Source organism: Culex pipiens, chromosome 3 (genome assembly GCF_016801865.2).
Source record: "Culex pipiens pallens isolate TS chromosome 3, TS_CPP_V2, whole genome shotgun sequence".
Taxonomy (NCBI): domain Eukaryota; kingdom Metazoa; phylum Arthropoda; class Insecta; order Diptera; family Culicidae; genus Culex; species Culex pipiens.
This window is the reverse complement of record NC_068939.1, coordinates 64451170-64478868: the sequence shown is the minus strand read 5'-3', so window position 1 is coordinate 64478868 and position 27699 is coordinate 64451170. Positions and strand designations below refer to the sequence as shown.

The window sequence follows — 27699 nt, the reverse complement described above, 5'->3', positions numbered from 1 at the left end:
TCATTATAAATTCTACTCACTAGGAATCTTCACCCGACCGCGAACAGGCAGCAGCTGGGCACGACTTGCTGGCAGGACGTTACGGTAACGGTTACAATATTGGCCAAAGTGCTACCCACCTGCTGGTGACCATCGAGGGTCAAATGGTCATTACGACCACAACCCTTGCGTCCGGATTGGGGGTCATTACGTACATCGTCTGTAACGCTCTTCGCGAGCTTGTCCAGGTGTACCAGCAAAAGTGGAACTACCTAATCGAGCCCATCAACCTGATTTCGTGGGTGCTGTACTTCTCGGCCATCGCCATGGTGTGGCCAATATTTGTCGAGGGCCGCTGCGTCAGCGAAAACTTTTCATCCGCTTCGGTGACGGTTTTTCTGTCGTGGTTCAACTTGCTCCTGTTTCTGCAAAGATTCGACCAGGTTGGTGTGAATTTAAATAAATTGAAAACTACTTTCTGCTTCAACAAATCAACTTTGGTTCCAGTTGATAGCAGAGATGATTTATTTCTGCATTTGTTCCGCACAGGTTGGCCTCTACGTTGTGATGTTCCTGGAAATACTTCAGACGCTCGTGAAGGTGCTGGCAGTCTTTTCGATTCTGATAATTGCGTTTGGTCTTGCTTTTTATATTCTACTATCGAAGGTAATAAACGGGTAAAACTGTTGACATTTTTCAAAAGCAGGAGAGTTTAAAAAAATATGTATTATAAAGTTTTGCATCTCTTATTTAAGAGTATTTGTTTTTCTATGTGGGTCCATTAGAAGGTTATAATCATACGTTTCCCATTCTTCTTAGATTCAGGACCACCAAGCGAACCACCAATCGTTCTCGTCGATCCCGATGTCACTGATGCGTACCTTCTCCATGATGCTGGGCGAGATGGACTTCCTAGGCACATACGTCCAACCCTACTACAATTCTAACCTTCCCTTTCCAATACCAGCTTTCATTGCGCTCTGTAAAAATCTTGCCAACTTTGACTTTAAATCAGTTTCATCCAAAATGAACACAACATTCCAGGCCTCTTCATGGTACTGATGCCGATTCTGCTGATGAACCTGCTCATCGGTTTGGCCGTCGGAGACATCGAATCGGTGCGTCGGAACGCCCAGCTGAAGCGGCTGGCCATGCAAGTTCAGCTGCACACCGAGCTGGAGCTGAAACTGCCCCGGATCGTGCTGGACAAGGTGGACCGGATGGAGGTCGTTGAGTACCCGAACGAGCACAAGGCCAAGCTGGGCTTTCTGGACACGGTGCTGAAGAAGTGGTTTGGGAATCCGTTTTCGGAGGGTGGTAAGCATGTTTTGTAGCGGGAAAAGATGTCAAGTTGTCTTTATCTATTAAATTTGGTTTAGGTGAAGCTGATTCAATGCTGGACAACAACGAAGATTTTATCATGATGGAGTTGGGTAAACAAAAACGTAAGCTTCGTGAAATTGGAAACGCTTTAGACAACCAAAGTCAAATGTTGAGGCTCATAGTGCAGGTAAATTGATCACTAATCGTCAAAAACAATCCCATACATTTTATGCGTTTTCAAAAGTCATCAACATCTAACATTCCAAATCATCAGTGCACAGAAAAATAATCATGGTAATATTACATCTGGGAAGTGTGTTCTAACATTGACCAAAATATGAGATCGATTCGACCTCTACAGCCAGAGCAATCCAACTGTCTCATTGTAGACGCACTTGGCAGGAACAATGAGACAGGTGGGGAACAATGAGACACTCTACGGAAATCAATACTTTTCTAGTAAAACGTCATGTTTTTGTATTGTTCCATTGCAGGTGACTTACCTTGAACATTTTAAAGCAATTTTGCCAACTTGAAGCTTTCATTAACAAAAGTTATACTAAAAAGTATTTAAATTTAGTAAAATCCATTTATTTATACCATATAACTTTATATGTTTGGCTAAATGAAGTCAAAATTCATTAAATATGTCAAAAATCACTTCCGATTCATGTTTTGAAGGATTTCTCTAGATTTTGAAAAGTTTAATGAAGAAAAATCAAAGTGTCTCATTGTTACCCATAGGCTGAAAAGAGTGGGGAACAATGAGACAGCCCTGGATTCTGGGTAAATTCTTAATTTTGGTCAATTCTAATGAAAGGCCATTGTAGCCCAACTCATGCCCTATGAAATGACGAAAAAAGTTTGGAGAAATTTTAGTTTTTGTATTATTGGCAGCCTATAAGCGAAAATGTAATTTTCAGTCATAATTTACTTTTACACCCCAAAATCAAACATTTATGAATAACTTTGCAAGGGAGCGTCCATAACCAAAGCCACTATGATGGCAGACGTGTATCCAGTAGATACACCTTTCCCAAAAATATCAGCCTGATTGGTTGAAACTACGACTTGTGAGAGCCATTTTATCATTGTTCCCCGTGTCTCATTGATGACTACTCTACCCTACATCTTTTATGTCAGAAAAAGGTGTAATTTTACCTCTGGAAATGTGTAATTTTACCACTTTTCTGGTGAAATGTCACTTTTTCAGTCTAAATTGAGGTAAAATTACATCATAAAAGAGGTAATATTCAACCTTCCAAAAAATACAGCTTCCAAATTTACATTGTTTTTTTACTGTGTGGGGATAATAATTTCAAATTTGTACGTTTTTTGTTTTAACTTTTATTTTTCACAAATCGATACCTCTGTGCTCTCTTGTTTTTAGCTTGCTGGTTTTCCTATCTAGCTAGCATAAGAGAGCACAGAGGCATCGAAATATCTGTATTTGAGACGATCTGCCGTGACGTTACAACGGGTTTACGTTTCTTTTTCCGTTTTTTGCTGCATCTCGGGAATTTCAGATATTTTCAATAATTTTACAGATTCTGAAAGTACGTTAAATTTGCAATAAGAATCAACATTGGGCTAAGGATTTCGACGGCAACATTTCAAAAGGCATCGTGTACATTTTGACACTTTCTGGGTTATTGCATATTCTTAAAGTACTTCTAATAAGCTACTTTTCAACCAAATATAAGCAAAAGTTACTTTAGTAAAGTCTGTTTAATAGTGAGTTTAAATAAAGTAACATAAACAAAATCTCTGGCGTCAGCCTATTTAAAAAGACTACATAAACCTCGTGACGAAAAAAAGCATCATGAAAAAGACGCCAAGTACATTCGGTGAAGAAAAACGAATTATAACAAAGCTCCCCCTCCAATTACAGCAAGGTGATATAGACGTTTGCGATTTCAAAAGAAGCTATGTTTTTTTTTTCTTAAATATAATTACGAAATCCGTCAATTTTGCGGGCATTCCAGGGCATGATCTCCTAGGTGTACTGAGCTCCAATCCCAAATATGAGATTGATTGGTTGCGACAGTACCTGGCGCTTTGACTTTGAATTTTAAATGCCGAAGAGTGCGAAAAGATTCATCCACTATTGAAAATGGCAGCGGTATTGTAAATCCTGTTACATTTTAAATAGTGGACGAATCTTTTTGCACTCATCGGCAAAATTGTTCCCTGGAACACGAAAATAAGGTTTTATAAAAATGCAAAAATCGTTAAGGGGCTCATAACTGGCAAAATCCAAAACGCACCGATTCTACGGGTTAAATTCCATTTAAAATTCAAAGTCAACGCACCAGGTCCTGTCCTGAAATGCCCGCAAAATTGACCCGTTTTATTACATCCTAATAAAATATAAGTTGTCATTACTTGAGACAGGATTGCCACATTTCAAGCTTTAAGATTCGTTTGAAAGGTACAGTAGTTGTTCGGTAATTGGGCTGAGAACGTAGCCCAGTCACCGAATGCTGCTCGTTAACTGGGCTGAACAAAAAATAACGAGGGGACCACCGGTGCATAATATTTTCCAGATGAAATATAAAAATAAAAGCTACTCAAATTTATTTACAATGCTTACTTTTCATATTTCTTTAATTGTAACTTGAAATTAAACAAAAGTTTGAAAAAAGCTTTTTTGTTTATTGAATATGATTTTTGCATCCATTAACCCCTCGGTCATTTTAGTTTGTTTTGGTTGTTTGACGTTCGTCTGCTTTTTAACTAGGCTACGGCCCAGTTATCGAGCGCCCAGTTGGAAAGCAGCCCAGTTTAACAACGCCCAGTTACCGAACAACTACTGTATTTCGATAATTTTTCCAACGATAGGTCACATGATACATAAGTGTAGATAAGTGGGACCCGAGTTAAAAAAAATGTACATAAACATCACTTAAGCGGTCATAACATGGGTCATGGTTGCCAGATCTTCGAAGTTTTTGACTTGTTGGATAGGTATTTTGGTTACCTATCCTATGAAGGTTCGGATGATGGATCCCATAGTTTACATGCTGATAAGTGAGATCCGGCTTATAAAAAGTACATAAATATCGCTTAAGTGGTCATAATTTGAGACAAGGTTGCCAGATCTTTATTTTTTTCTACTCGCTTAATAGATCTTTTGAATACATAAGCAAAGATTGGTGGGATGTAGTTCCGGATATAGGTATTACATGAATTAGTGTGAATACATAAATAACATGCAGGTGGCAATAACTTTAAACAGGTTTGCCGGATCGTCAACGTTCAGATTCGTGAGGTTTTTTTTACGAATAACTAGGGGAAATTCTCGTATGTTTGGCAGGTTAAGCACTCGCTCCTAACTCCATCCAATTGGCTGATTTTCACTATTTAAACAACTAATTTTGCAATACTTTTGATAGAAACTTGCTTGCTCACTTCTTATTGAGCTATATATCGCTCGATTTCAGTTGAAAACGCTTTTAATTAGCTTTAATTGAATGCCAAAGTTCTCAACTGCCAACATTAGAGGCACGCTGGAATAAGATGCTGTTCCCCTAACTAACGATCGTTTCATACTGATGACTACGATCAAGCTTAAAAAATACATAAATATTAATTGGTAATAACTTTGGACAGGGTTGCTGATTTTCCAAATTTTTTTTTTTTAAGGTCTTTCAATTACCTATTCGAACATAAAATACGGTTTTTAAAGGTATTTTGAGTCGATTTCTCGTGTTTTTTTTATATCCGAATTTATGCGATTAAAAGCTTAACGATGCAGAGCAACCAAGAAAGTTATTGTCTTCTGTTAACAAAATTGTCAAATTTACGGACTCAATCATGCAACAATGTGATTGTAAAAATAGTCAAACTTTATTGTAAATTATTTTTTTAGGGGATGAATAAAAAACTATTCAGATAGTTCCCGTAATTTTGAAGATACCAAAAACGGCTATAACAATAATCTTAGAGCAAAATAACAGTTAATGAAGACTCAGACTTACCTTTGAGCATAATTTATTCTGGATTTAGCTGGTAGCTGGATTTTCTGGCATCTTCTCACGGTCATTGGAAACGGTCGTGGATATACCTAGGGGTTCCCAATTGGTGTGAAAAAGTTGAATTTATAGAAAAATTGTGGATTACAATTTTCACTTTTAAAAACCACGCCAACATCAGGAATAATTGTTTGAACAAGCTCGCAAATTTTTAATTCAGTTGAAAAAATATTATTTTTCTTGAAAAAACTTTCATCCTTAACCACATGATCACCCCTAATTCTGGCTCGATGCCGCCATCATGCGACCACGTGCTCCGTTTGTTTGTCAACAAAGCTGCAGCTGGATGGTGAGACGAAGTAAGGGGGGAGAGGTTTTGACATTTGTATGCCCGCATCTGACCCGCCGCCTATTTCGTTGGTCGTTGAGCCGACAGTCGTTTCCAACGACCGAGTCCAGTTAGGAACTGATCGTACAATAACTTTCAATTGCAGAAGATGGACATCAAAACCGAGACAGACGATGTCGATGAAGGAATTGCCCTAGGAGGGGATGGAAAAGCTTCGGCGTGTTCTCCGAAACTCCGAAAAAAGATCCGCGCCGCAATGGTTGTCACCAAATCTATTCGCAAATAAATTATATTCTTTCAACGAAACCAAATAAAACAAACGTATTTTTTAAACTCAGATTTTTGCATGGTTTTATTTTTGTCAATCACTAGAAGAATATTTTTCGGTTTCACAATTATGCTCCGTTACATCGGTACCTGTTTTGTTTTTGTATGCTTTGTATTTTTTTTTTCGTTTTTCATTGCATTTTAGCGGTGATGTCGCGTGTAATTTATTAACTTTTGTTTGCTTGTTTGTTGTGAATATTTTTTTATTGGGAATTTATTTTTTTCTCTTTTTTCAAATCTCCAATAAGTTAGACAGGGAGTTTCGCACGGATGATGCACGTTTGCTACAAATATATGCTTGTCAAATGGGTTGCCTTTTTTTCTCAAGTTCAAACATGTTTGCGTGCACTTCTATAACACAAATGGATCGCTACGAATTACGCAAGCGTCGTTTCCGTTAACTGTGGGTGTTTCTGCTCTTGCAGGACCAACGATTGTTTTTCGAATGATGCACCCAAACAGTCATGTGGAGTGTGTGGTAAGGGATGATGACGACGGTCCTCTACTAAACTGCCCGTGGTTCAATTTTTGCGCCCATTGTCCAATTATTATAAAACTAAATCTTTTTTGTTTGAATTTTTCAGTGAAAAAATCAATCAATTCGAAGCACAATATTAAGGTGATTTTTTGCTGTAACTACACAAAGAGAAGCATATTTTTTCGCAGAGTTTTCAACGTTTGCCCCACAACAATGCTACTACTGTTTTTTTTGTTTCCTGTGAAATACAATTACATTTTGTTCATTATTTTTAGGTAGATTACTTAACGATACCGAGAATTTAGTGTTTTTAATTTTAAACTTGTTTTGTTTGCTTACATTTGAGAGAATATATTATGCTTTTGTTTTCATTAAATATTATTTGCTTTCTGTTTTGCTGGCAGATCAGCATCAACGGTTTACACAATTATCCATAAATTACTAATAAATACGTAAAAATGTGCACTCGTCTTTCTGAAGTATCGAGGTTCGATAGAAGCATTAAGCAACCCGCACTTTTGTGTGTGGTTGGTTGTTTATGATTTGTTTTATTATGGAAAGCCTGGACGACACAGAAGCGTTCGAGTGCACATTTACTAGAAGTATTTGTTTCCGTTTGCTTGAATTGTGGTGATTAATTTCTTCTTTGCAGGATTCTTTTTTTGTTTATATCTGTAACAAACACATTTTCTTGGTTTTCTATATTTAGTCATGCATAAACATTTCTTCTGTACTTGGCGTTACAGCGCATTGATGAAGTGTATTTAAATAATGCAAATTTAAATAATATTCTATAATATTGGACGCAATGCCCTATCTAGGATTACACAAAGGAAAACTAAAATGATCGTTAGTAAACGAAAAAAAAGATTATCATTACAGGATGTTAAAATCATTGAAGATTGCTATATTTGTGTGTGGCATCATTACAAACGTTATCATCAAATAGTAGAGTTTGATAGAATAAAAATACAATATTTTGAATGTGTCGTGTGATTTTTTTGTTTTGTATCATTGCAGAGAGTAAGTTTTTTTGGCTTCAGAATTGCTCTGAAAATAGCTGACTTTGCACAAAACCCTTTTTCTTTTGTTATGATCAGTTGAAGCTGAAAGTGTTGTGATGAATCTGAGTTTAAATTTTTTGCTTATTTTCTTTGCCGCTTTAGTAGCGTCCACCGTAACGGCCGGAACGTGCGGCACGTCCCCGCCCGCTGTTTTTCTTGCCTCCGGGGGTGGTTTTCTCCTCCTCTTTCTCCTTGGCCTCGTCCTGGGAGGCGTCGTCGGATTTGGCGGGAGCCGCCTCACCGGAAGAAGCGGTGGACTTTTCGTCCGCGGACGCGGCCGCGTCACCGCCCTTGTTCGCTTCGGCGCCGTCCGTCTCCATCGGTTCCTGCTGAGATTCGCTGTTGCCGTTGGCGTCGTCGCTCTTGCTGTCGTCGGCCATGCTGGCGTCGCCAGATTCTGGAGCGATTGGAAAAAGTTTGCTATGAAAAACCTGTTGAAAATCTAAAAAATTGTTGACAAATTACATTAATCTACAAAAATGTCTTTTTTAAATCGCTAATAACTTTTCAAGATCAACTCGGATCGCTTTGCACTCTTCGACGAAATTGAGCTTTAAATTGGGGGGATAGGCGTTATAGCCTGTACGGTTGTCAGACCGTTGAAAAGTGGTGCGGATAAACGCCCTATAAGAACTTGACATTTCGCTCAAGTAGGTCTCCCATAATGATGATATGTTTGGTTCTAAGAAATGCAGTAATAAAAAAATAATATGTACTAATAAAATAATGCGCAGGATTTCACCTTTTTTTTTTGCTTTGTACAGATATGTTGAGTGATTTTTTTAATATCTCGGATTAAATTTAAAAAAATACACCATCAAAAGCCATTTCAGGGAGGAGAAATACAACAACGTGGTATATTTAAATTTCATCAGGCCACAAATTCAATAGGTGGTGTCGTGTCTGCATTGTACATGTAAGTTATAAATGGATGAAAAATAATAAAGATTTGTCAAAAAATATATACATAAACATTCAATCCTGACCTTCACCCGTAGCCTCCGACGGGTCGTACAGCTCGGAGTCCTTCTTCTCGGCGTCGCCGTTCTCGGTCTCCTCCGCGGCCTTCTTCTCCTCGGCGGCAGCAGCGGCCAGCTTCTGCTTCTTGGCAGCCTCAGCCTCCTCCAACGCGACGGCGGCGCGCTTCTGCGAGATGCGCACCTCCATGGCCTTCTCGTTCAGGAAGCGAATGAACGCACGGTAATGGGAGTGCGTACGAGCGTGGATCTCACCGGTCTCCTCGGTGTCGAAGTACTTGTGACAGATGCGGCACTCGTGACACTCGAGCTTGCTGATCAGGCTGATGCCGAGGGCACGGTTCTTCTTGTACCGCGGCAGCTTGTTGTCGATCTCCGGGGCAATCTCGTCCCCGAACTTGTAGTCCAGGATGCAATCCGCGCTCTCCTCGTCCTTGACGATTTCGTCCTCGGGGACGTCCTCGTCGGGCTTCGGTTCTTCCGCAGCTGCGCCATCTTCCGCGCCTGTTGCGGGCACCTTTTCGGCACCCGCCTCCGAATCGGCTGGCTTGGCCGCATCCGCACTAGTAGCAGTAGCAGTGGCCTCACCAGATTCGGACGTGGCTGTCGAAGCTTTGTTCGATTCTGTTTTTTTCGCTGCCGAAGAGGCAGCATCTTTGTCCTTCTTCTTGTTTTTCGGGGCCGTTTCTTCACGAATGTCTAGCAATTCATCATTAGCAGTGGAGATAACCAATTCTGGAATGAAACGGAACCTTGGGTCAGTACAACAGCCGATGACCAAACATGTACAAACGGTACAACTTACGTTTTGCTTTCTTCTCGATGTCAAGTCGGCTTGGTTTTGTCTTGCAGTTCTTCATATGAACCACAGACAACAAATGGTCATCGTACTCGGTGCGGTTGTGGAACTCCAACTCGCAATCATCGCACTTGGGGTGCAAGAACTTCTTCAGGTCCAGATGCTTCTCCGATCTCCGATGGGCGATTATATGGCCATAGAAGAACAACTCGCACATCGGACAGTACTCGCGCATCTTGGAGTAGTTCTTGGCCTTGCCCATACGCTTCAGCCGGTCGATCTCGATCGTCTTGAGCTGTTCGGCGATCCGGGCCTCCTGGCGCAGCAGAGTGGCCCGCATGCGGTAGCTCTCCTCGATGCTCTCCTTCATGACCCGGTGGGTGCGACCCGTAATATGGTTCTCAAACGAGGTCGCATCGTACATGTGCTTATCGCACATGTGACAGTACAGGTACTCGTTCGAAACCTCATCGTACGGCGAACTCTTCGACTGCTGCTGGTTCTGCTGCTGTTGCTTGCTGTTGTTTCCTGCATTGCTCGAGTTTCCCTTCTTATTGTTTGCTCCCTGCTTGTTGCTGTTTGCGGAAAAATAATAAAATAGTTGAAATAAAACCAAAAAAAACTCAGTTAATGTTACATCATTGAAAGCGTGAAGAAAATGACCACATTGTTTCAGCTTTTAAACTTATATAACTAATGTATATTAGGGTGGTCCAAATCCGGACTTTTTTGGGGCTACCCCCTGAAATCAAAGATTGACCCATCACTAGGCTAAATTCCAAATTTGAGCTCATTCTGACCACGGGAACCCCTCCCTCCAATCGCTTAAAGTTTGTATGGGAAAAATCGTCAAAATGTATGGAGAAAAGCAACTGTTTTACTTTTTTACCTGTGGAAGGCACCATAATTATCCGATTCTTACCATTTCTCAAATGTAGAACCTTCATTAAATTTAGAACAACTTTATCGAAGACACCATATTTTTAGGATTTTTTCCCGCGAAGTTATTAGCGCCCAAAACTGACCCTTTTTGCGCGTCCAGCTGTAAGGGGCTACCTAACAACGATGTTTATTTCCAATTCGTACACGCACGTGCTCTCTCTCAGGTTCAAACTCTCTCACGAGCTTGCTCGCCTGCCTGCCTGTTTACCAACAAGCGCGCGCTGTTTCTCTGCTTGGACTTTTGTCGTCGTCGTCGTTTTCGTTTGCTATCCGCTGCGCTGCGTTCTTTACATGTTTATTATAATGTTGAACTAAAATAGCAGGATTGTTTTGAGATATATTTAGCATATAAATTCTTAAATTATGAAAAAAAAACGAAGTTGACTTTATAGCTGTCGGCCACCATTGCTGGTACCAACCACTAGTGTCTTCCTTTTTATCTACAAGGACTTCGCCACCCTGGGCTCCTAAGTGTATGAAAGTATGGCACAGAGCGACGGCGCCGAATACCCATATTTACACAAAGAATTTTAAATTATGACAAAAATAAAAAAAACTGCGCTTAAAAAATAGTTTAAAGAAAAGACAGCTTAGGCTCGATTAAAAAATTACAGCAAATGTCATGAGAACAGGGTTTGTTTGTTTTTCCAAGCATTACACGAAGTTTTTCGTATATGCTAAAGAAACATGATAATGATTCAATTATTTAAAAATCTTCAGGTAATATAAATGTTGTTCCTTTAGGTAGTGTGCTTTATCAAAAATATACTTAATTAAATTATTTTTTTATTCTTTCTGGATATTTCTTTCTGTGTTCCTAGACCACCTGCAACAAATATTGCAACTGTTTATGACCGATTTTTTGCGAAGCTACACCAAAATGTCACTTTTTTCAATTTTCAATGTGATTTTTTATATGAAAAATTTCATTTTAATTATGATCTAATAATTGCAATGTGCTTTAAATGCGTTTTCTTATCTGAAATGCCAAAAATATTGACCAAAAAAGGTCTGCAAGTCATTGAATGGAAGAGGAGTTTTTTTCATAAATTTGCTCCTTTCGTTGTCCCGTCACGAAAAGAAATGACTGGCAAAAACTCAAATCTCAAGCAAATCTTTCAGTTCAAGGAGCAAAAGATTCGTTTTTCAATTTGTGATAATGTGTAGAAGAGCAAAAGTTTAAAAAAATCAATTTGGCAAAACTGTGTCGATTTTTTTGGTGTGCCTTTTAAAATTCCAGTTTTACGATGTTGTCCCGTCACGCTACATTTTCATTTCAGGAGAAGCACAGGTATAATAGTGTTCATTATGCATGTCATTTCTATGTTGGAAAATCAATTATCTTTTCAAATATGTAATAACATTGGGGGGTTTCTTCTTTAATTGTGCCACTACAGCCAAAACGCTGAAAAAAAATTGGGAATTTTTCGAAAAGGAGCCGAAGAATCGGTCTTATCATATTTTGTCAGTTTACCTGTAAATTTTTCGATTAAGGAAACATCTCTTTCTGCACAATCGTTAACTACCTTCAGATCTTGCAGTTGCGGCCTTCCTTAAAGATACTCATTTGGATTCAGTTAAAAAAAAAACTAAAGAAAATTCCTTCCTTTTATAAAAAAAACTGCACGGTATTTCTTGTAACAAAAGCAGATAAATTAAAATCCAAAACGTTTGCAATTGTCGTCGTGCTGTCACACCCGCCATTTTGACGTTCCGAGAAAAACGCGTTTTAATGTTTGACCTTGAATATTCAAAAACGAGAGCACGCAATGTAAACAATAACAAACACGTTTTGTTTGGCTGACCATTCTGTGCATTGTCCCAAAGTTTGGTTGAAGTTGGTTGCTGGAGTCCCGAGTTATAATTACAAATGTTTACGGTAGTCTAGCTTGTACGTGCGACAAACGCATCCTGACTTTCCTGGCCTGAAATCCCTTTGGCCTTTTGTCGCACTTACATGAATTTTCATGGTGTGACAAGATAGCACGACAAGATTGAAACTACTTTCATATGTAGAGTGACAAAAATGCACGGAGTTTTTTCGGTTTTTGTTGAATATCTCAGGATTGAAATCGAAATTTGGGGATCTGTGAAGGTCAAAAGGTGAGGCTTTGTGAGCTGCACAAAATGGCGTTCTTAACTCAATTTGGCCCAAAATGCACGTACGACAAGTTAGCACGATGGCGACGAATTAGGTTTGGATCAGAACAGATGACGATTCATGGATGAACTAATTCATCAAATTTGTATTCTCTCTCACAAGCTCTTATAATATGATAACTTTTGTTGATCACATATTACATCAAATTATATATCTTAAAACAAATCTGGTTTTTCAGTTCAACATTATACAGTCATCCCACATATTCGGAACACCCACAAATTCGGAACACTTTTATGATAATTTGACAATAGCATGCCAAAAGTAGCTTTTCTGTCCACCTTACTATTTTTAGAAACTTCGTATGGACATTATCTTGCTATTTCACTAATAAAAGTAGTACTTTATGAACAAAAAACTTCATTCCAAGACCATTTTGTCCAGAGCACCAAAACACTGCCTTCAAATGGCCTGTTTCATAATTGTGGGATGTTATTGTGCCTCCCACTATTGTGGAACACCTGAATTTAACTGATATTTTCACAAACAAAGTTATCAAACCATGTATAAATCATGACTAAGCTTGAGTTTCATTGGTTTCAGTGTGTGAAGTCATTATTTGGTAATAAATATGTACTCCTGGAGAGATCCAAAGTTTGTTTACATTCGTAAGAAAAAAGTGTTCCGAATTTGTGGATTTCAAGGGTCAAAGTAATTCTTCAAAAACTTCATATAAAAGTTAAAATTTGCAGATGTTCGATACAGCATTCGAAAGATCGCAAGAAAAGCTTTCAAATGAAGGTAAAAGCGAATCATCAAGTTCAATGATCGATTTGCTATGATTTTTTTAACATTGGCCGATCTGGAAACCGTTCCGAATATGTGGGATGACTGTAATAAACATGTAAAGAACGCAGCGCAGCGGATAGCAAACGAAAACGACGACGACGACAAAAGTCCAAGCAGAGAAACAGCGCGCGCTTGTTGGTAAACAGGCAGGCAGGCGAGCAAGCTCGTGAGAGAGTTTGAACCTGAGAGAGAGCACGTGCGTGTACGAATTGGAAATAAACATCGTTGTTAGGTAGCCCCTTACAGCTGGACGCGCAAAAAGGGTCAGTTTTGGGCGCTAATAACTTCGCGGGAAAAAATCCTAAAAATATGGTGTCTTCGATAAAGTTGTTCTAAATTTAATGAAGGTTCTACATTTGAGAAATGGTAAGAATCGGATAATTATGGTGCCTTCCACAGGTAAAAAAGTAAACAGTTGCTTTTCTCCATACATTTTGACGATTTTTCCCATACAAACTTTAAGCGATTGGAGGGAGGGGTTCCCGTGGTCAGAATGAGCTCAAATTTGGAATTTAGCCTAGTGATGGGTCAATCTTTGATTTCAGGGGGTAGCCCCAAAAAAGTCCGGATTTGGACCACCCTAATGTATATGTACAGTACCAGAAAGCCACTCAAAGATAACTTCCCAGAATTACATTCAAAAAGTAATTCACAGAAAGTCGAGCATCATGTTCTTAGAAATCATTTTGTTTAAAGATTTGAAGAATCGTGCAACTGATTTTACAAGAAAATAAATTGCCTTTCGACAAAAAATAACTCTAATAAACTGGACCAGACAGCGTTAGTAAAGAAATCGTATTGATAAGAGACATTTCCACCAGGCTGAAATGCTGTCTCGCAATACGATAACTCAAAGAAATATTGATTTCTTTATTCATAAATAAAAAACCACTGTATGAAACTCAGGTAAGTTTCAACCTTCTGTCTTACATTGAAAAAAGCTATTGATCACTAGTTATTCCGGTGTTGACCAAGTAGAATGGATTTGGGTCAGACTTGGATAGCATGAGTGGTGAGAAAACGAGTATATCGAAAGAGAAGTTCTGTTGTTTGTTTTTGAAGGACTTTTCATGGCGATATTGTTTTTTTTGTTGCTTGAACTGTTGTGATGATATTTACAATATCTAACAAATTGTATTAACATGAATATTGTGTTAATATTTCTCAAAACAACTAAAAATTTGCTAATGGAATGGTGTGATGAAGGAGCAAACAAAAGTACAACGATTTAAGCACACAACATCAAATATAAAACAAAATGATGTCAAATATAAACGAAACAAATGTGATGATGTACTTAACAACCGTATAAACAAATCAAGTGTCAATTAAAATCATTTTACATCAACAACAAAAAAAAAACAGGTTTTCCCTGTTATATGTGTGGTTCAGAGACATGTTATAAGTTCACCTACGAAAACAAAATGAGAGAATGTTTGAGAAAGCTGTCGGTATTACCTGTTCTTATTTTTACTATTATTATTACTAGACTGAATTGGATTTCGTCTTTGATATCCAAGATTTAACCTTGAAATATAGTCGTTCTGAAAAGGACAAACCGATAAAAGAGAAATATATATATAGGATTTAAATTAATGAGAATTTAGTCCAGGAAAAACGGGCGTGGATGTGAAAACACAAAAAAGGGGTTTGTGGGGAGGGTGAAAAAAAGGGTTTTCAGTTATTGCTACCACGACGGGAAAAATAACAAAATAATGGTTAAGAAATTATTTGGTTACAAGAAAGTTATACCAACGGAGAAAATACATCGGGAGAGGAAATCAAATTTGAATGATGGGAGCACAAATTTGGAGTTTTTTTGATAATTTTCTGATCTTTTCGAACCGTTTTCAAAATTTTGTATGTGAAGGTAATTCCTTCGTTTGCTAAATATCAAATTAAATCCAATTGAAGTCTAGCAGATTTTAATTTCAGCTAATTGTTATAATTATACCTGTTTTAAACTAATTACAGAAATGTGAGATTCGTGGCTTTAAAGGTTGGTAAAAGATTCTATCAGTATAGAAAACCCAATAAATATGAAATTCGTAATTTTTCGAACATGAACTTGTTGAAACCGTTTGAGTATCCTGAGATTGTAAAATGATAATTAACACTTAAAAAAGTGAAATGTGAAAATTGAGCATTATGCTTATTCAAAATAAATTATCCTATATTATCCACTTACATGAATAAAACTGTTGTAAATGAGCAGCCCTCTACGAAATCGGCCGATTTCGACAATTTTTATTTTTTGTATTTTTTGATTTGGCTGAAACTTTGTTTCTGCATGAAATTTCGATTTTTTCCAAAAATCACTATTTTTTCAAAAAACACATAAGTCGGTGGTAGATTTTGGGAAATTGTGTTTTTGTGAAAAAAAGTATATAAAAAATATGGGTAATTCTCTACCAACTCACACGAAATCGGGAAAAGTTGCCCCGACCCCTCTTCGATTTGCGTGAAACTTTGTCCTAAGGGGTAACTTTTGTCCCTGATCACGAATCCGAGGTCCGTTTTTTGATATCTCGTGACGGAGGGGCGGTACGACCCCTTCAAGTTTTGAACATGCGAAAAAAGAGGTGTTTTTCAATAATTTGCAGCCTGAAACGGTGATGAGATAGAAATTTGGTGTCAAATGGACTTCCCTAGTAACATTTTAGGTTTTAAGTAGGCCATAAAAGCCTATTTAGGCCGTATGAGGGTTTTCAGAACCGTGATAAAACCTGAAAGTTTAAAAATGTTACTAGGGTTTTATGTAAAATTAGACGCCCGATTTGATGGCGTACTCAGAATTCCGAAAAAACGTATTTTTCATCGAAAAAAAACACTAAAAAAGTTTTAAAAATTCTCCCATTTTCCGTTACTCGACTGTAACAATTTTTGGAACATGACATTTTATGGGAAATTTAATGTACTTTTCGAATCTACATTGACCCAGAAGGGTCGTTTTTTCATTTAGAACAATTTTTTTCATTTTAAAATTTCGTGTTTTTTCTAACGTTGCAGGGTTATTTTTTAGAGTGTAACAATGTTCTACGAAGTTGTAGAGCAGATAATTACAAAAATTTTGATACATAAACATAAGGGGTTTGCTTATAAACATCACGAGTTATCGCGATTTTTCGAAAAAAAAGTTTTGAAAAAGTTGGTCGTCATCGATCATGACCGTTCAAAACTTTTTTTCGTAAAATCGCAATAACTCGTGATGTTTTTAAGCAAACCCCTTATGTCTACATATTAAAATTTTTGTAATTGTCTGCTTTACAACTTCGTAAAACATTGTTACACTCTAAAAAATAACCCTGAAAAGTTAGAAAAAACACGAAATTTTAAAATGAAAAAATTTGTTATAAATGAAAAAACGACCCTTCTGGGTCAATGTAGATTCGAAAAGTACATTAAATTTATCATAAAATGTCATGTTCCAAAAATTGTTACAGTCGAGTAACGAAAAAGGGGAGAATTTTTAAAACTTTTTTAGTGTTTTTTTTTCGATGAAAAATACGTATTTTCGGAATTCTGAGTACGCCATCAAATCGGGCGTCTAATTTTACATAAAAGTCCCTTTGACACCAAATGTCTATCTCATCACCGTTTCAGGCTGCAAATTATTGAAAAACACCTCTTTTTTCGCATGTTCAAAACTGGAAGGGGTCGTACCGCCCCTCCGTCACGAGATATAAAAAAACGGACCTCGGATTCGTGATCAGGGACAAAAGTTACCCCTTAGGACAAAGTTTCACGCAAATCGGAGAGGGGTCGGGGCAACTTTTCCCGATTTCGTGTGAGTTGGTAGAGAATTACCCATATTCTTTATCTACTTTTTTTCACAAAAACACAATTTCCCAAAATCTACCACCGAGTTATGTGTTTTTTGAAAAAAAATTTTTTTTTTTTTTTGAAAAAACCGTTTCAGGCTGCAAATTATTGAAAAACACCTCTTTTTTCGCATGTTCAAAAATGGAAGGGGTCGTACCGCCACTCCGTCACGAGATATCAAAAAACGGACCTCGGATTCGTGATCAGGGACAAAAGTTACCCCTTAGGACAAAGTTTCACGCAAATCGAAGAGGGGTCGGGGCAACTGCTGTGTGAGCTGGCGGAGAATTAATTCTCAACAGTCCTCAACAATACCTAAAACTTTTCCGAAGCTGCTGTTTGAATATTTACGTACCATTTTCGCATGGACAGCAGCCAAAAGAAGGCCCCCACAAAGTTTGAGCCAAATAAAAAAAAAAATACAAATAAAATCAATTTCCGGTTTTTGTAGCGGATTGCTCAAATGTCAATAAACTTGGAAATTAATTATAATTGAAACTGCCGATATTTGATTTCTAGTACTATTTTCTATTTTACAAATAATATTAAGAAATGTTATCAAAAGCATGTGTAGAGCACTTGTAGATTCGATCACTTTTTAATTTAACTCAATATTGCAAAAAAAAACGTAACACTACCGAAATATTAGAGCGATTTCGGGAAACTCTAGCATAGAGAGCAATTGAATAAATCCCAGAGGAAATCTTGTCAATCCATTAGGACATGCAAACACGCAAGTAGCCAAATTATAATTCATTCAATTACCGATCTGAGACCAGAGTACATTTCTCTGACGGATTTTTCGCAAATTACGGAATCTACGTTAAATTTGATCCAAGTGTTGCGTTACAGTTTGTTGATATTTGTGAAATCGATCAATGTTTTTAAAAACATCGTCATTTTATACTTACAATACATGATTTTATAATCTTTCATTAATATGTTAAATGTTACGTAAACTAGGGGAATACCCATTACACCTCTCATCCGTAAAATTTTAAAAGTTAATTAAAAATTTCCGAATACGCCAACATTTAAGCCAACAATATCGTCTTGTACGGCGTTTTTAGCTTGTTACAAAAATATCTTCAGATTATGAGGAAAACTTCAATTGGCCAAAAACTAATTGCTAGGAGTTTGTGGTGCACTAAATTTCATAACTTTTAACTTTTGAGTATGAGTGTTGGGGGCAGCTCCAAAAAGATATTTTGTTTTTAACACATTTTTTCAGTAATTTGAACAAAAAAAAGAGAAAAAGTGAAACGTATGCTGAAAGACCTTGGTAATTGATCGCTCACTACTGGCTCTTAAGCTAAATCTAGCAGAACTAAGCTTTAACAGTATAATCATGTCTCATGGTTAACTCAAAACTAGAAGTATCATGCGCCTCCACCGCAAAGTTTCAGTAAGTATGGAGACGCATCATAGTTTATAACCTTAAGAATAAGTTTTTTTTTGTGTTTCGCTGAATGTAGTCTGTACAGTTCACATACTCTCTAGAAGTCACAGAAATAGGGCTATAACGGACTATAACCAGAAGTTTCGGCTTTAGTGAACAGAATGTGCAGCAAACTAATGATCTAGAAGTGTCTAATCGAGGAAAAAACTGCCGAAGTGCAGCTGTACACATACTCTCTGGACCGGGGGAGGAAGTACTTTGGGAGCTTTTTGGTACTGGCCGAATACACCGCAACTCTTCAAAGGAAGAACACACGTGACCACCACGTGCTTGTGTGTGAGTTAGGCAAAAGCTGAATCATCCGAAACAGAAGTGGTGAGCTTTTTTCACGTGAATTATTCGCTTTTTGTTGTTGTTGTTGTTGTTTTTTGGAGAAAATGGTAGAAAATCTCTTACCTCTCTTTCTTGTTCGAGGAGTCTCTAGCATCGGATTTGTTTTTATTATGGGAATTTTTGGCCAGAACATTTTTGGAACGGGTGAATGCATCCGGCTTGCGAATGCCACCTTTATAGGGGCCGTTATTGTTACGGTTCTTGCCGTACCGATTCTGAATGTGGAAGAGAGAGAAAACAACGAAGAGAAGAGAATAGAAGAGATGTTTTGTTTTATGGACAACACTTTTTTCTTGTTTGTTTGTTTTTTTTTTTTGCGGGGTGTGTGTATTGTACTCGAAAGTTGCATTTTTGGGTCGGTGTTTGCGCAGCGACTTGAAAGCTACAGTTTGGACCATGTGGCAGCCTGGGAACACTGGAAATATTGCGCTGCCTAAACACCTTGGGAGTGAAATGCACACTGGAGCTGGTTCTGTGGTGGATTTGTTCGAAAGCATGGAGAAAGGGCCAGAAACAAGGAAATTTATCTCGTTCGATGTGTAGTTGCGATGAGAATGTTTTAACAGTACGGTAAACACGGTATTACTATTAGTATCGATATTAATTTGGAAACATAACATGAGCGAAAGTGTTCTATAACTAGGCAGTAGCACTTGGAAATCAATCTTTGAATCGCTGAGAGTATGATATTTAGAAAACAAACGGAAATATTAAAGGTAAATATTTGTATGTGGTTGACTAGATGAAAGATCAGAAAATTGGAATTTAAATTTGACTGAACGTAACTGAAATTGTTCATAAGGACTGAAGGTAATTTTTAAAAATAATAACAAAATGGTTTGAAATGTTCACGATCAAACATTGTAAGAAACTCAAACTTTCATTTCCTCTTTCACCGACATTACACTTTTAAAGAATAAAAAAAAGCTGCTCCACGTTATTCTCTTGCGGATATTATTAGCCTAACTATAAAGGATAATGATAGTAGGAAGTAACTGAAAACCAAACGAAAGCAATCAGTTGTTGTGCTAGTGCTAGTGCTCTTGGACAATTCTCTGGGAGATCAAATTATTTGTTTATAATGCAATTTTAAATGTAGACTAAATCATTAAAATTCTTTGTTTTGATAATCCCAACAATCTCAGATTTTGGTCCAGACAGTCGAAAAAAGGAAAACAATTTCTTTGTGATTTTCCATGTTTAGTATAATAATGTCGAACTAATATCTTTAAAACATGCAGTCAAATTATAACAACAGGTTTTAGGAATAAAATATTAGTTCCTGAATCTTCAAAGAAATTGAGAAATCTTTTAAAAGGTGTTAATACACCTAGCTTGGCTTATTGTAATAATTTTCAACCAGATTATAACAAGTTTCTTGAATTTTTAATATTGAATTGAATGTCATAAGGGGTGACATTGGGTCTGGGGTGAGATTGGGTCATCCATATTTCAGCATTTTGGTATGACTTAGTTTCAAATATTTTGGCCTAAGATTTTTTATTTAATTGATAGGGTTTGATTTAACAAAAATACGTTTTTTTTTCATAAACTTATAATTTTGGGAGGTTACAGAGCTAAGAATAACAACCAACATGTAACTCAAACCAGATGTAACTCCTACACACCTACTTAGAAATATACAGTTAAAAGTAACCTTTTTGATAAATTATTGAACGTTTATAAAAGAATACTACATAAGAATACTTTTTCTAAATATAAAATTTAGAAGATTAAGCTAGTATTTCAAACTCGGGCTCAGTTCACACAATCACTTGAAAGTTCGACAAGGGTAATTGTTTGTAGGTTTCTTTACTTTTAGCGATTTTTTTTATTCAGCAAATCGGCCAATTTTCATTCGATTTTGATTATTACTGTTGAATTTGACATTTTTAACACTCAAACGTTCGAGTAGTCATTTGACCCCTATGTTTTACTTAAAAAATTTATAACTTTCGGTAGAATTGACCAAACTGGATGCTTCCGATTGCAAAAGATCCAGATTTGTCTATATTTTTAACTGTAAGATTAGGGACAAATACGGTCCATTTTTACCGGCGATATTCCGGATTCCGTTAGGGTACCTCGGCTCTCCTATATGGGTTTTTGGTCAATATAACAAAAACATTCCCACAGAATAATGCCAGAAATGATACAAAACTTCAAGGCATCATCCTAATACCACTGACGGCACGTGATGGCACGTCAATTCGTCAGTGCTAATACGCCTTCAACTTCAACTTCATTGGCTTCATTTTCGTCTCAAATCACTCGATGTTGCAAATGTTGATAAAATTCTAATATTTTGCGTCAGCTGTCTGAAATTTTTAAATCCACGTTAATAAATCCAAAATTGAGGGTAAAATTTTTATAGTTTACTCTGTATTTATCCAGACGTTTAATTCTATTGGCAATTTGAATTTATAGAATGACGAATCCAAGAAAAATCGAATACTTGACTATGTAATACCGTCAACTGGGGTGGATTGGGACACATGGGGCAAATTGGGACAGCAGTTTTAACCATGTAGGAGCACAATATTTTGATTTTTCTGGTTGGTTTCAGTTAGAACAGACTCAGACCAATAAAATGTGTACATCAATTTCCAAATTTAAAACCTTTAAGAGCTCTAAACACTGCTGTCCCTATTCAGACTAAAGTATCGATTCACCCCAGATGACGGTATCTTATGTTTGAAACTTGATGAATAGTTTTGGAAAAAACAAGTTTTTTTTTCTTCGCATTTTAATCTTTGTAAAAGTATAATTTAAATTTGTTTATTTTCATCCAAATTTCTTTTTTTTTATCTAAGGCTGGTACAAATTTTATTTAAAGTTTTTGTCTCCCCCCCCTTCAAAGTTGGTCCGAAAAATCAGGGGGCAAAAAAATATTTTTTCAAAAATCTTCAGAATTTCAATGGAAATTGAAGTGAAATTGGCTGAAATCAATTGAGAATGCATTCCCCTGCGTTTAGAATCATTTTTAGCATGTTTGGGTTGATTTAAAAATCCTTTGAATTTTTGAAAATTGTCGATGTCGATAATCGCAAAAAAAAAATTTCGCTAAAATTTTTGTTTTTGTCAAATCTTAAATTTTTTGAAAACTAATGATTGCAAAACAACTGAACTAGTGTAAAATGCATTTTAAAACACTTTTTCCATGCAAATGTTGAAACTATGGCTTGTTATTTCAATATTTATATTTTTTTATTTTTCTTTCCCCCCCCCTCCCTCGACCCCGGCCAGAGCCGAGGGACAAAAACTTTGAAAAATATTTGCATCGGCCTAAATTTAAAAAAAATACACAAATATTTGCTATTTGCTCACCAAATGTAATGAGGACTGGAATTTAATTTTTTTTATGAAAGCCACGGAAAAACTTTTGAATACACGAAGGAGTTTGAAATTTCAACAAAAACGTGTTGTGGGTGGTTCCTAACAAATAATACATAATGATTTTGTCACACATAGCAACTTATTTAGTTAATTTATCTTCAACAAGAAGTGTCTATCCAGAGAATTTTTCAGCTTTGTTTAGACAGGTAGAGCACTAGCGCACGGGTGAAGAAAATAGTATATCGTAGAGGTAAAAGTGAAACTAAAGTGAATGAACAAGTTTAAGAGAAGGGGCTTTGAAAGAATGAAAAATAAACAGGTCGTTTGTGATGATGTAGGAAAGAGAAGGGGGCGAAGGGGCGATCACCGGAACGGCCACAACTTACCCGGACGAAGGGGAATCCATTCATATCGTCGAATCGGGACGATTGGACGCCGTCCAGGAGCGACGGCGGAACCTGGTTGGAGTTTTGATTGCGGAGTAAATTATTGATCAGACTGTTGGCTAACGTGAGGGCGTCATTATTGCCACGGCCCCCGCCCACACCCGTGTCCCAGGGGTTGATTCGGCCAGCACCATAGTTGTTGCCGAAGTTGCCACCGCCACCACCACCACCACCTCCTCCGTTGCGACGGTTATTGTTGCGATAAGCCATTTCTAATTTGCTTGTTGCTTCTTTTTTTTCGTAGAGATTTGAAAGGGCGGTGATGTGTGCTGCACTGGTTCAATTCAAACGTTGGAGTATCTGCAAAGGAATCGGAACACGGCGGGGCCGATTAGAACAGGTGAAAAAGTTGGGCGCCTCGACGCCGGCCTGGCCTGGAGAAAAGTGGTTATGAAACAGTTTCACAGCATGGAGCAAGTCATCCACACTGACTGTTGCCGGCACCGCCGCCGCACGCCGTCACATGTGGCGGCACTATGGAACATGCGCATTTTGGGGGGAACATTGTTCTTATGGGAGACTTGGGCTTTTTTGAGACAGAAATGCGTTTTTTAAAGGAATTAAGTCCTTTAAATTTAATTTCAAAAAGAAAAAGGAAATTGATAACTCAGCTTTTCTAAATTTTCTTGATGGAAGCTCTGCAAATCATAGTAACCCTAATTTCCCCTAAATTATTCGTCCTCTCCATCCAAAATCCCGGCTTCTCGCCAATTTAATCCTCAACCTGCACTTCGTTGACGAACCACTCATGGAAAAAGATTGATTCCAAGTGTTCCCACGGGATTAGCACGTGGCTCTGGCTGTGGAATATCTACCATAGAACTGGTCTGGAGCACTTTCACTAATGACCACATGTAGAGTGCTCATTTGGTTACGACGAAGACGCTTTAACTGACATGCATCCTTTCCTGAGAGATGGGGTGAGGGCAGCTCTCTGACTCACAATATTATCGATTGGTGAATTTTTCCATGTGGAAAGCACATTATACAAATTGCATCCTTTATTAGGTAACTTTGGGAACTCAAAAGTTGCCCAGCTCATCCGCACTTTCGCACCATTATCGGTCTACAAACTGCAAAAAATGCTCATTAAAAATTTGAACCACGTCCACAATTAGCGTCACGGTTAGTTTAATTCCCCCTAGCACTCGCACACACTCACACTCGCCAATTATCCAACTCCCACGGGGTTGGTTCTTGGTCGGTTCCCGATCCAGCTGTTTATTCACCTTCTCCAATGGGATGTACACACTGCGTGGTCAAGAAACGCTCCCCTTTCGGGTTATTGCTAGCCGGCAGAAGATTGAAACGGATCAAGTATCACGGTTCTCTCGGACTATGTGGTCAAGCGAGCTAACCCTTAAATGTCCAAAGTTTGATCATCTTTGATCGTTCTCTTAATATACAACAACTCTGGAGTTTTTTTTTGAAAAGGTCCAATAAACCAAAATTTCAGTTTTTGCTTTTTGGGTGTTTTTTAATACCCCTGACTCAAGGCGGTTTCAAAAACACCCAAAAAGCAAAAACTGCAAATTTGGTTTATTGGACCTTTTTAAAAAAAAACTCCAGAACTGAAATGATACCTTCATTTTGTTTTTTTTTTTTGTTTTGTTAATGTAGTTACATATATTTGTTGCTATTTTCTTTTTCAATTTAATTGTGTTGTATAAAAATTTAATATATATGCTCAATAATTTGGAGAACTTTTCAACTGAGTTCAATTCATAAGCTTTTTCAGGGTGAGTACATAAATAGATGTTTAAATGTTGCCAAGGAATCAATTGTGAGAAAAAATTGTGATTTTTTGTGTTTAACAGTCTGGACCCGAAGCCTGATTTTTCTGTTACATTCTTATTGGAATTCCATATAAACTGTCACGGGAACAGCAGGCACCGGGTCCTGACTATTAATTTGTTGTTTTTACTGGATTTATTCCGCAAAGATTGAACCTGCTCCATAATAAAAAAAAAAAAAATATTGTTTTTAATGGCTTGTGTCGTTAAGGGTTATCTCCAGCAGATTGTTTCCAGCAATAAGTACGAAGTAGAAACCTTTCGTAATATGCCGGCCGGCTGGTTGCAGATTTCATTTTATCGCTTCTAATGTGGACGTTTGGATCAAAAACGCACACACACACTTAAATCCACTTTTGAGATTGTCGAGAATCGCGTCGGAAGGAAAGTTGGAGCAAGTATTGGAGAGCAAGTGCGTGCGTGGAAGTGTGCGAACGTCAAGTAGATCAAATTCAGCAGAGTGTGGAGCAGCAAGTGCAACCCATGTGCCCTATACATTTCGACGTCGTCGTGCTATCTTGTCGCACCCGCCATTTTGACGTTCCGAGAAAAACGCGTTTTAATGTTTGACCTTGAATATTCAAAAAAGAGAGCACGCAATGTAAACAATAACAAACACGTTTTGTTTGGCTCACCATTCTGTGCATTGTCCCAAAGTTTGGTTGAAGTTGGTTGCTGGAGTCCCGAGTTATAATTACAAATGTTTACGGTAGTCTAGCTTGTACGTGCGACAAACGCATCCTGACTTTCCTGGCCTGAAATCCCTTTGGCCTTTTGTCGCACTTACATGAATTTTCATGGTGTGACAAGATAGCACGACAAGATTGAAACTACTTTCATATGTAGAGTGACAAAAATGCACGGAGTTTTTTCGGTTTTTGTTGAATATCTCAGGATTGAAATCGAATTTTGGGGATCTGTGAAGGTCAAAAGGTGAGGCATTGTGAGCTGCACAAAATGGCGTTCTTTACTCAATTTGGCCCAAAATGCACGTACGACAAGTTAGCACGATGGCGACGATTTAATGATGGGATGTTATTCTACAGAGTGACGTGTTAGAGAGTGGCGTGGATATTGCTGCTTATTGTCAAAATGCAATTTAAAATGACTTTTTTTGTATTTTCATACGATGAAGAGGAAACATTTTTTGAACACATTTTTTTCTATGATATATTTTATTCAAACATATTTTTTGAAATTTGTTTGGCAAAATTCAAAAATTTCGATTATGGATTATGTAAATGTGATAGATTTGGTTTAAAATTTTTTATATTGTTAAATACGTAATCAGGAAACAAATTTGTTGTAAAAAATCAAAGAATATAAGGATCCTATCCTAAGTTATCGTGGTTTAAATTAAATTTACTAATTTACTAAATTTTATTAAATAAAACAAAATTACATTTCTATTCATATTGGTTGATTCCTTTTTCCAATAAATCACAAAGATGATGATCTAGCAATACTGTCTTGAGATGTAGAAACTTAGTGAAATTTTTGGCGGTTTTGGGATTGGATGTTATAATTTTTTGAATTACGCAATTTGAAGCTTTCCGAAAAGTTTTAACGTTTGATGATGTTCTGGTGTACTGCAGCTTAAGTAAAATTCATAAAAAATGCGTGACTGGATGTTGTAATTTGTTGCCGTCAAACTAACATTCAGAACCACCTTTGACAACAATGATGGTCTAGCAACCCTTTTATTTAAAATTGTTGAGTCCATAAAAATGTGTGGAGGTGCTCACTTGTCACCTACAGGTGAAAAATACTAGATTGAACAACAAGTTGCAAAATGGTGGCATACCAATTCTGAATAACATTCTGGATAGAATTTTTCAGTTTGGTTTGGCATCTACGTTTGGTCAACTCAAAAAACAAAACAGGTGCCGAAAAGTATTTTTTATACAAGTCATGAAAATTTGAACTTATTATCAATCAAATGAATGCTGCAGCATTGTTATTTTTGGCGATGAAAATCAGGCTATTTCGTCATCACCGAATGACAGGAAAATTTTAATGGTTTCAAAACGAAATTTCAAAACGAAATTTGTTTACTTTTTTTAATTTAATTTAATTTTATTGTGGTTGATAAAACTTTTCATGTAGCTGAAAAAAGGTTTGCTTTCAAGATAAACTTCTAAGTAACACAGATTTTAGATAAAAAGCAAACATAACAAAATCCATCCAAACCGATGTGAAATCTGGAAATAACTATAACTTGTACCCTTTAAAAAAAATCAACACCAAGAAACTATTTAAATTATTGATGAAGTGTGTTTTTTATGTTTCTACCGATACCGGAACCACTTTTAACCAAAGATAATATCCACTCGCGAGCACTGCAACGGGGGACTCCCCCCATCCTATCTGTAACGAATCTCACCTCACCTCTCTATCGATTGATATTTTTGACGCAACTGTACAAATGGCAGAAACTAGAAAATTATTCTTGAATGATTTTACTTGTGCATCCATAAAGAAGAATTATAACATTTTTTATGTCTCCTTATGATATTTTATCCGGCTTTATGAATCATTTTCTTTTGCCAATGGTGGCCATCACAAATTGGTAACTTGTCATAGCCCAAAAAAGCCGGCTACATTTCTTATTGCTTCTACTACGGCATCATCACCTTCATCAACAGCAGTAGCAATAGCAATACCTATATGATTGAGGGGTGAACGCCAGGCAGACAGACGAAAAATCGATAATTTTTTGCTGCTAACTCCGCTATTTCACTCTCTCCCTCTCGTAACGAGAGTCGAAATGGGATTACGCCCTGCCTTTTTTTCCTATAGGAAAAAATGGTCCGGCATTTTTTCCAAACTTTTATTGGAACAATTGAAGCATAATTTAAAACCAAATATTGCGTGACCTATTGCACACGGAACGCCAATCTGAAGCTTCCTGGTTCGTAATTTACTACAAACGCAAAGTCCCTCACGAGACAACTTTTCGCAAATGGTGGCCACCAGTGCCGATTTCGATCTCTCTGGCAGGCTCCCTGAAAATTTTCCATTGCCACTTTACCACAAATAGTTGGTGGGCAACTCCATACTATTCCTACTCTGCCACCTACCGCGGCCATTTCGGAAGCTTTTCCGGCCACATTTACTTACTTCTTGACGAGGAAAAACCACTTGAAAAAATTGAGACACTTTCTTTGAAATTTACTTGGAGAGAAAAAGGGTACTTGACACCGCGAAAGAACAAAATCAATTGAAAGCCGGAGCGAGTGAACACGGCATTGGCCACTCTGCTCACGAGGTGTTCTACCCTAGTCGGTGGTACCTCCTACCCTACCCTATCGAACTTGACAGCCGGCTGCGCATAAGCGTTCATCGGAT

General features: G+C 37.4%; 2 protein-coding genes across 4 annotated transcripts in view; one reads left to right on the top strand and one right to left on the bottom strand.

Annotated features, from left to right (window-relative positions):
• Positions 1–6530, top strand: part of LOC120418569 (transient receptor potential cation channel subfamily A member 1-like) — an 11846-nt gene extending 5316 nt beyond the window's left edge. Inside the window, exons 8-13 of the mRNA XM_052709318.1 lie at positions 24–422; positions 529–645; positions 799–961; positions 1024–1296; positions 1359–1489; positions 5771–6530. Of these exons, the coding sequence (XP_052565278.1) occupies positions 24–422; positions 529–645; positions 799–961; positions 1024–1296; positions 1359–1489; positions 5771–5911 (1224 nt within the window). The 3' untranslated portion in view covers positions 5912–6530. The remainder of the gene's footprint in view (positions 1–23; positions 423–528; positions 646–798; positions 962–1023; positions 1297–1358; positions 1490–5770) is intronic.
• Positions 5950–27699, bottom strand: LOC120418567 (zinc finger protein on ecdysone puffs-like). Of its 3 annotated transcripts, none has more exons than XM_039581010.1 (6): positions 27472–27699; positions 22499–22858; positions 18840–18991; positions 9277–9845; positions 8481–9206; positions 5950–7891 (listed from the first exon to the last, which is right to left on the bottom strand). In XM_039581010.1, the coding sequence occupies exons 2-6, from the start codon at positions 22766–22768 to the stop codon at positions 7593–7595; spliced, it is 2016 nt and encodes a 671-aa protein (XP_039436944.1). In that variant the 5' UTR covers positions 22769–22858; positions 27472–27699; the 3' UTR covers positions 5950–7592. The 3 variants fall into 3 exon arrangements, with proteins under 3 accessions (XP_039436944.1, XP_039436945.1, XP_039436946.1); XM_039581011.2 differs by lacking the exon at positions 18840–18991 and adding an exon at positions 14621–14706 and having other exon boundaries at positions 27472–27632; XM_039581012.2 differs by lacking the exons at positions 18840–18991; positions 27472–27699 and having other exon boundaries at positions 22499–22657.